This window comes from Aristolochia californica, unplaced genomic scaffold (genome assembly GCF_029961685.1).
Source record: "Aristolochia californica isolate CCGP_79_NKW_82.1479 unplaced genomic scaffold, dmAriCali1.0.hap1 SCAF_15, whole genome shotgun sequence".
Lineage (NCBI taxonomy): Eukaryota > Viridiplantae > Streptophyta > Magnoliopsida > Piperales > Aristolochiaceae > Aristolochia > Aristolochia californica.
Window position 1 is genome coordinate 64,627 of NW_027181826.1, and position 7,934 is coordinate 72,560.

Here is a 7,934-nt window from a genome sequence, read left to right on the forward strand (position 1 = left end):
AACGTCATAGCTTCAATATATTTATTTTGTAAAATAATCCATATTTTTTTATTTATGAAATAGTTGTTTTTATTTATTCGGTATATTCATTTTTTAATTACTGTATTAAATTAGTGATTTAATAGTCATAATTAAAATATTGTTAAAGTAAACATTTGATAAATTATTTTGGTTTAATTATCCCATTGCTATAATAATATATTTATTTATTTATTATATTTATTTTTTATTAATGTTTTAAATTAGTGATTTTTAATGTTAAAATATATCTTATGTTATTGAATAAATAATTTATTTATTTATTATATTCGCTTCTATTATTTTTTACTTATTTTTTTATTTTTTATATTTTATTCTAGTCACACGTAATTATTATATTAATTTATAATAAACTATAATCATTAAGTAATATAATATAGTCTTTCATTAATTAGTTTTATTAATATATTTTAATATTATACTTTAAATCACTTATAAGTGTAGCAACCATGTTTATTTTGGTTAATTATCTATTTAGGCATATATTTTATTTAAGTATATTATAAAAAGTTACTCATTCTCTTGTTTATATCATATTTTTTATTTTGGTAAACTAACACTAAAATCTATTTTCCACGCTTGATTCATTGGGCTAACTTTTTCTTGGTTTAAGGGTTGGAGTTTGGACCACAAACAATAAATGAAAAATCAGCAAAGCGGATACTTTATTTCTTTGCTTCGTTGATCAAGTCAGCCTAAGTACGGACAAGTAATCCTGAATTTTCTTAGGTGTGAAGAAGGACTACTTTTTGGTTGCGAATCCAGTCTTAAAGAGATGTGATAGGTAGACATTTGTCAACTGTATCCTGTTAAGAATTTTCTTTTCTTCAAAGTCCTCCCCATAGATTATAACAGTTGACAACATTAAACACATTTTGAAGATTAAGATTAAAACTGTGAGAGAAAAGTTAAAAATCATAAATTCGGACTTAAGCTTGGGACATCTTTCCTGGGATTTCTTGAGCCTGAATGTAATCTTATATTGAGACACATCTCAGAAAATCATATCTAATGGCGAAAGAAAGAACTTATTTTGGTTCCTAATTTGTTTGAACTTTAGGCAGAGAATACAAACTAATATCATTATCGTTCATTCGAAAACACAGATAACCGAAATTGACATCTTGCATGAATGAAGAAAGAGTGGAAAAAGTATACAATGAGATGAAAATGAACAGCCTAAGCCATTATATTAACAAAGACCTAATTGAACTAGATTCATTGCTCCTTTTGACTTGGAATACAGTAAAAGATTAACAAAGTTTGGAACAGATAACAAAGAATATGACAGGGATGATTATCTTTACCCAACTGGAGCCCTTACTCCCTGTGTACAAACAACAGATTGAGAATTCAAACGCAATTGTCTCTTGGTGGCTAGTTTTTCCCAAAGTCAGAATCCCTCTCTTTCTCCTACTCTTTCTCTTTCTTTCTCACCAACACAGTGGGCCTACTGAACTGGCATATTTGTCCATGCATACAGCGGATTGAGACAGCATTTGCTCTTCTCGGGCGTTTGTTATATCCAGAAGCTGATGAAAAAATGTCAGTCATCCATTGTTTGGTTGAAGAAGAAGATAGCTTGTTGAGAAACACAGAGCCATTGGTTTTCCCCTCTGTGTGTGGCCTGTCTCAAACTACATCGTCCTATAATAAAATAACTGCTCCCATCCTTGAAAAAATCCTACGAAAAAGAAGTATTGAAGATATTAGCTCACAATCATCGTCTTCAAGTTGTCCAGAAGCATTAACTCGGAATCTGGAAAGCATATGGATTCCTTAATGGCGAAGTTGAGCATTTGATTTCCCCAACCAACTACACTTTTGTTGATCAATGAAACAGTATAACGCTAGAAAAAGAAAAAGCACAAGATGAAACCATATTATATAAAAACAAAGTCATGACACCAACCACAACTGCATTTAGAAATCGCCCTTTTTGGTAGCCGAATTCACATTCATTTCTTCACAAATTTGAGACAAACAACGTGGTCCCATTCATCCAATGTCGATTCTTCATTTATGCAAAAGAATACTCTATTTGCAAGGTTATTTAACCCTGTCCAAAACTAGGTTAAGTCGCCCAAGTTAAGCATTTTTTTTCGCGAGTTGGACTTGATTGGAGGTTTGTTCGTTGGACTAAAAAGAAGGACAAATCTGACCCCTCACCCTACTTACTCACTTCAAACTTGAGTCGACTCAGTCGAGCAAGTAAATCGTTCAATCGTGTGTGTATTAGCTAGATATATGTATTGTGTTATTTGATATATCTCAGATATTAATGTATTTGGATGTAGCGATTAATATGAATAAGCTGAAGATGGAATGAAAAGAAAACAATAGAGCAAAACCCATCAAACTCTTCTCTGCAAATATGAATTCACAATTACAAGTTATCTTCTGATTACTCTTTCTTTTACGAGCTTCAATTTAACAAGAAAAAAAAAACAAACGTAAAGCTGTTCGTTTTTACACAATGATCCTTTTTACAAACCGACTCACCAACTTCCCTCCACGGACTAATGACTGTCAGACGCGTGCTGTGATATCTGTTTTACGGTTTACTGCGGTTGCTTGATTGAGCGGCGACCGCGGCACCGACGGCCGTGATCGGAGGTCCTTCACTTCGGACGTTTCAGACACTTTCCAGACTTTCACCGACCTGTCGAGGCTGCCGCTGTAGAGGATCCACCGACCGTCTTCCGGCGAAGAGTCGCGGTCTTCATCCACTGCCAAGCACTTCACCGGCCCCGCGTGGCCGGCCAGTACCGTCAGGCAGGTGTGAACACCCGAAGTTTCCCTCTTCCACACGCATATCGTCTTGTCGGCGGAGCCGCTGAAGACGAAGTTCCCGGAGGCTGCAAGGCAAAGGACAGCGAGCTTGTGACCTCGGAGGACGCCGCCGTGGGTCAGGTGCTTCTCCTTCTCCCAGAAGTTGACGAGACCGTCGGAGGAGCCGCAGTAAAGGACGGCCGCGGAAGCGTTCACTGCCAGCGCCGTCACCGCGCTCTCCTGGTTTAACAATGTCTGCATATAGAAATGCTTGATTCTCCTTCCCTGTATCTTCCGCTTCCACACCTTCACCGTCCCGTCGGCCGAGCCGGTGAACACCAGCCCGTCGAACCCAGCCACCACGGAGTTCAGCGCGTCGTCGTGTGCGTTGATCGATTCCAAACACTTGGAATCCGACACTCGCCATACCTTCAACGTCTTGTCCCACGAACCGGAGTACAAGAGTCCTTGCTCTTCGTTCAAACTGAGACAGGAAACAGCGTCGTAATGCTTGATCCACGGCGAGTTCCTGTGCCGCCGGACCTCCACGTAGTTGTTCGGATTGATCGAACATTTCAGAAAGTCTTTGAACGTCGGCAACGTCCCGGCTCGTTTGTGCACTGTGGGGTTCGTGGACGAGGCCTTCCAGACGCGGATCTTCCCGTCCTGGTGGCCGGTGAAGATCTTTTCGCCATGGATGACGATCGCCTTCACCAGCCCACTGTTACACTTGAACCCAGAAAACTCCTTCTGGTTTTTCCACACGCGGATGTTCTTGCTGTCGGAGCCCGTGTACAGAAGATCACCGGAGGCGGCGAGGGAATACACGTGACCCTCCTCCCTCACAAGCGACCCGATCAGCTCGTTCGCCGGAAACCCATCTTCCGAGACGGGCATTACATGGGAACCCTTCAGCCATGGAGATCTCATGTGAGGAGAAGCACTATGATTCCACGGAGATTTCACGTAAGGCGAGGTAGGGTTCCAAGGAGACATATTGTAAGGCGGCGAGATGTCCGTGCTCATGGGATTCCGGTCAGAGCAGTAAGCCGGACTGGAGGCGGAGGCGCTGCTGTTCCTTGCGGAGAAATCGTCGTCGTTGTGGTCTGAAGCCGGACTCCTGGGATCCGAACGCAGGAGAGTCCCCAGCTTCGGTCGACAGATGCCCTTAGTTTCATCAAACACGCTCCTTCTTCTGCTCTCCCTCATCTCCACTGATAAAATTTTAAAATCCGAAAAGCCGAAACGAATTGCAGAGCTCGAGAAGGAAAGGAAGAAAAGAAGGCAAAAAATTTCAATGGAAAGAGCAGCCGAAAGGGAGACAAGATTACTTGAGAGCAAAGCTTCGATATTCCGAAATAACGAAAGGTATGAGGGGAGTCAGGCGCGTTACAGTATTTATACTAAAAGCTTAACATATGACACTTGTCAAATGTATGGACAGTATCTTTGCGTGTTGCAGCATCGGATGGATTTTTAAAACGGCATCCGCCTAATTTTTCCCGTTCCCCACTCGGAGTCAAAAATTTCAACCACGGCCAGTCGAGTCAAACGGTCAAGCCCATTTACGTTCGAATTAATGTCAAAGAATAGGGGCTTGTTGGTCATTCTAACTCAACACAGCATTCCGATTCTTGGTCTAATTTAAAATTTTAAAAATTAAATTACTTATATTCGTATAAATGATATGTATATTCAAAAATAATTTTTTTATTTTATTTTGTTACAACAAATTACTATAATATTTTATAATTTTAATTTTATTAAACTTTATTTCTATCCCTATAAATAATTCATAGTGTAGATGGGATGGATTTTCAAAAACTTGGCCCAAACCCCATCTTTACCCACTCTATTTATTTATTTATTTATTACAAACTTAATAATAAATCTGATTTAAAGGAATAAATTCTAATTTTTTAAACCCGGTCCCAAACGCGATTCTTGGCCTAAACGCCCTGGACGTTTTCACGTTCACAGACGGAAGTGGCCGTCAACGACCCCAATCGTGCAGCCGCCGCGTAAACGGCCGGTGTCAGTCCAGGTGAACGACCAGCATATGGATCATTCCGATTGAACAGTCGACAAATACTCAAAGCCCGCGTGGCTACTCTAGAAACAGAACCACGTCACGGTGACGCGCAGGTTATTGTAAAGAAAGGGTTTGTCTTGAGAGGCAGGGGGAAGAGGAGACGGTGACGATGGCAGTGCCGATGCAGTTGAGCTGAAAAAAGAAAAAAAGCTTTCTTGGATCCGACTCTGAGGCTCGTTGGGTTGATCTTTTTAGGGTTTTTTTTTTTTTAATGGTGTTGATGGTAACTGTTTGTGATCTCAGTGAGAGGTAAATGGTTGGCTGTGGAGGTGATTTCCTCATAAATGGGCTCCACGTGAGCCATGTTTGGAATGTTGAGAGGTATGTTGCCATGTGTTGATTGGCTGGTGGTTTTGGTACGGTTAGAAATTTGGGGCTACGCGTGGCACACCGGAAGAGTAAGAGTGAGATAACAGGAATTGATGATTGTATGAACATGAGAAAAGCAGATATTATCAAAAAATGAGAAAAATTCAAGCAGATCTTATCAACAATAAAAATAATTCATCTGAATGTTTTGGATTCTTCATCCACTCTCAATCCTGCTTGATTTTCGATCTTCAGGAGTAAGTGCTAGTCATTTTAATACTGAAAACAAAGGTACCTGCTCCCTGTTATCCTGTTTGGGAATGATTAGCTCTCACTAAAGAAACGTTTTCTAGTGATATAGATCCTTCTACTGTCTTGGATCTTCTTCAATCAGTCAATTTCCTGGTTGTGATCTAATTATTTTAAAATTTAAATAGTTACTTCATCTAACCAGAGGATATAGAACGTAGTAACAGATTCATCTGAAGATGAGAGCTTCGTCTCTAATAATTGGTTTCTGAAACTCAAAAGAGTTTTGTGAAACCAAGTGTAGACTGAACATTATCATTTGTAGACTGAACCGGGAAAATGACAGGAAGTAGCTTTAACTTACTTACACTACAATGGCGATAAGTTTGAAGTTGGGTTTTCACCACCATCTAAATAGTCAAGAATACTGGGACCAATTTCTTCTTCATTGTCTGTTCTGGATTGTGACTCAGACTCTGTTGAAGTTATCCCGGATAAGAGCCATGTTACATTGAAGAAGGTTTGAAATGAACGGAAGGGATGAGGTGGGTGATGCAACTGCTGGAAAAATGGCACTGAAATATGAAAAATAATATTTTGCAGTTTCATTGGAGGAGGCATAACGTGCTTCAGAAAACTCCTGCAAGTGTTAAAAATCTTGTGTGAAGTATCACGGGTATAAATTTAAATAAGGTGGATGATATCACAAATGCAGTCATCAATTGATAAATTTTAATATTTTAACTTCAATTTCTCTTTAAGAGATTCATTGATCATGGTTGTGGAGAGGCACGAAGACAGGTTTCTGTTACATCCAGCGAAGTTCTTCTTTGTTGGAGTTACAGGTGGACTCCTAATGATAGCTAACGTATCCCCAATCCTTGTTAAAAAAATTGATTGTGAAGAAAATGTAATCAGAGCTACAATTTTTTTATAGCGTTTAGATGGACAGATGGGATTAATCTAGTGTTTTCTTATTCTCCTCTCTTGGCCTTTGAGTTTTCTTATATCAGACTCTTGGGTAAGTGGATTTGCAAATGAGTATCACACTAGAAACTTTAATATCAAGGCTGAGCGAAGAAAGATTTAAGTTTACCATGTCAAGCAGCAGGGCTTGAGTGGTGCTCCCGACGTGCAAACCAGAAGAAGGAAGCATTTGATCCTTCTGATATCAGCCTTGAAAATGCTAAGACTATATCTACCGGCGCTTTGTTTATTGCAAGGTATGGTATGAACAGCCAAACAATTCTGAGATTGATAACTTTTCAGCGGAAATGCTATCCATGAGTTGACTCACGATATCTAATTAGGTGTCCTACCCTTTTGAGAATGACAGAAAGTCAAGGATCAATAAAAACCACAAAACATTTAGGTTTTGCAGTTAGGGTTTCAGAAAAAGGGTATAGAAGAGCGAGAACTAGCCTTAATTTACTCGGATGACTTTTTTTTGCCGCAATAATCATCAGAGGAAAAACTACAAAAACAGAGAATTAATGTAGGAAAAGCGATTGGTTTACCGCTGCACACTTGCCTCCTCCTGGAATCGCGACCTTATCTCAGCGAGGTATTTGTTCATGAAACGCCATCGCCATCGACCACTTCCACGTCTCCAGAGCTCAAGCGACGACGAAGTTTTCATTAAAGCCTTTGTGGTTTGATAACCTGAATCCTTCTCGATGAACAGCACACTTGTCAAGATGACATCCGTACACGACGGGTTTACTTCATCGACCGGCTCTCTGTCCTGCGGGGGAGATGCTGGTACTGCAACCTGGCACTTAAAAGAGGGAGACGGAGGGCTACGTCCGAGCTCATAAACCCTGACGGACGCAAGATGTTTGCTAATATGTCAAACCAGGCCTTTTTTATCTTCTTTCAATGCATGGGAAAGAAGTCAAGAAAATACTTCTGTTTGTTGCCGACCCTCTATATTTGTGGGTTGGGGACGTGGTTACGGTTTGGTTTTCACCGGCCAATTATCCCAATATTTGAAGTCTTTTTGAACTATAGAAACAATTCTAAGAACTTGCTTTGGGCCTTTTCACTCCGAACTTGAGCTTTCATACAATGGGTTACTTAATAGCTAACTCTCCCTTCATTAGATCATGAATTTCTTTCTGAATAAACCAACTTGGGTTCCATCTGTCTTTTTATTTTATTTTATTATTACTCCATTTACAAAAATGCTATTTAGTTTGTTATATTTTAAATAATATCATTATCTCATTTTAAAATAATGCTATTTAGAAAATATTTCTAAAAAACATCAACATAAATGCGAGAGATAGTTATATATATGGACTTAGCTGTATACTAAATTTCAGTTGATTCAATTCAAAATTGATAATTAAGATTGAAAGATTGAAAGTTTATATATATGGACGTAGTTGTATACTCATTTTTTAGAGTTTTAACATAAAAATTATTAGATATTTACATTTTTATTCTCTTAATGATCGAATACTTGATAGTA

At 39.0% G+C, this 7,934-nt stretch overlaps 1 protein-coding gene across 1 annotated transcript; it reads right to left on the minus strand.

Moving 5' to 3' along the window:
* Positions 1 to 2,418: 2,418 nt before the first annotated feature.
* On the minus strand, positions 2,419 to 4,131 carry LOC137952023 (protein JINGUBANG-like). The gene has a single exon (XM_068799075.1). It carries the CDS (start codon positions 4,018 to 4,020, stop codon positions 2,569 to 2,571), a length of 1,452 nt encoding a protein of 483 aa, XP_068655176.1. The 5' UTR covers positions 4,021 to 4,131; the 3' UTR covers positions 2,419 to 2,568.
* Between the last annotated feature and the right edge of the window lie 3,803 nt (positions 4,132 to 7,934).

Coding starts and splice junctions, on each gene's coding strand:
- LOC137952023 (XM_068799075.1), bottom strand. CDS start 4,020: ATGAGGGAGAGCAGAAGAAGGAGCGTGTTTGATGAAACTAAGGGCATC.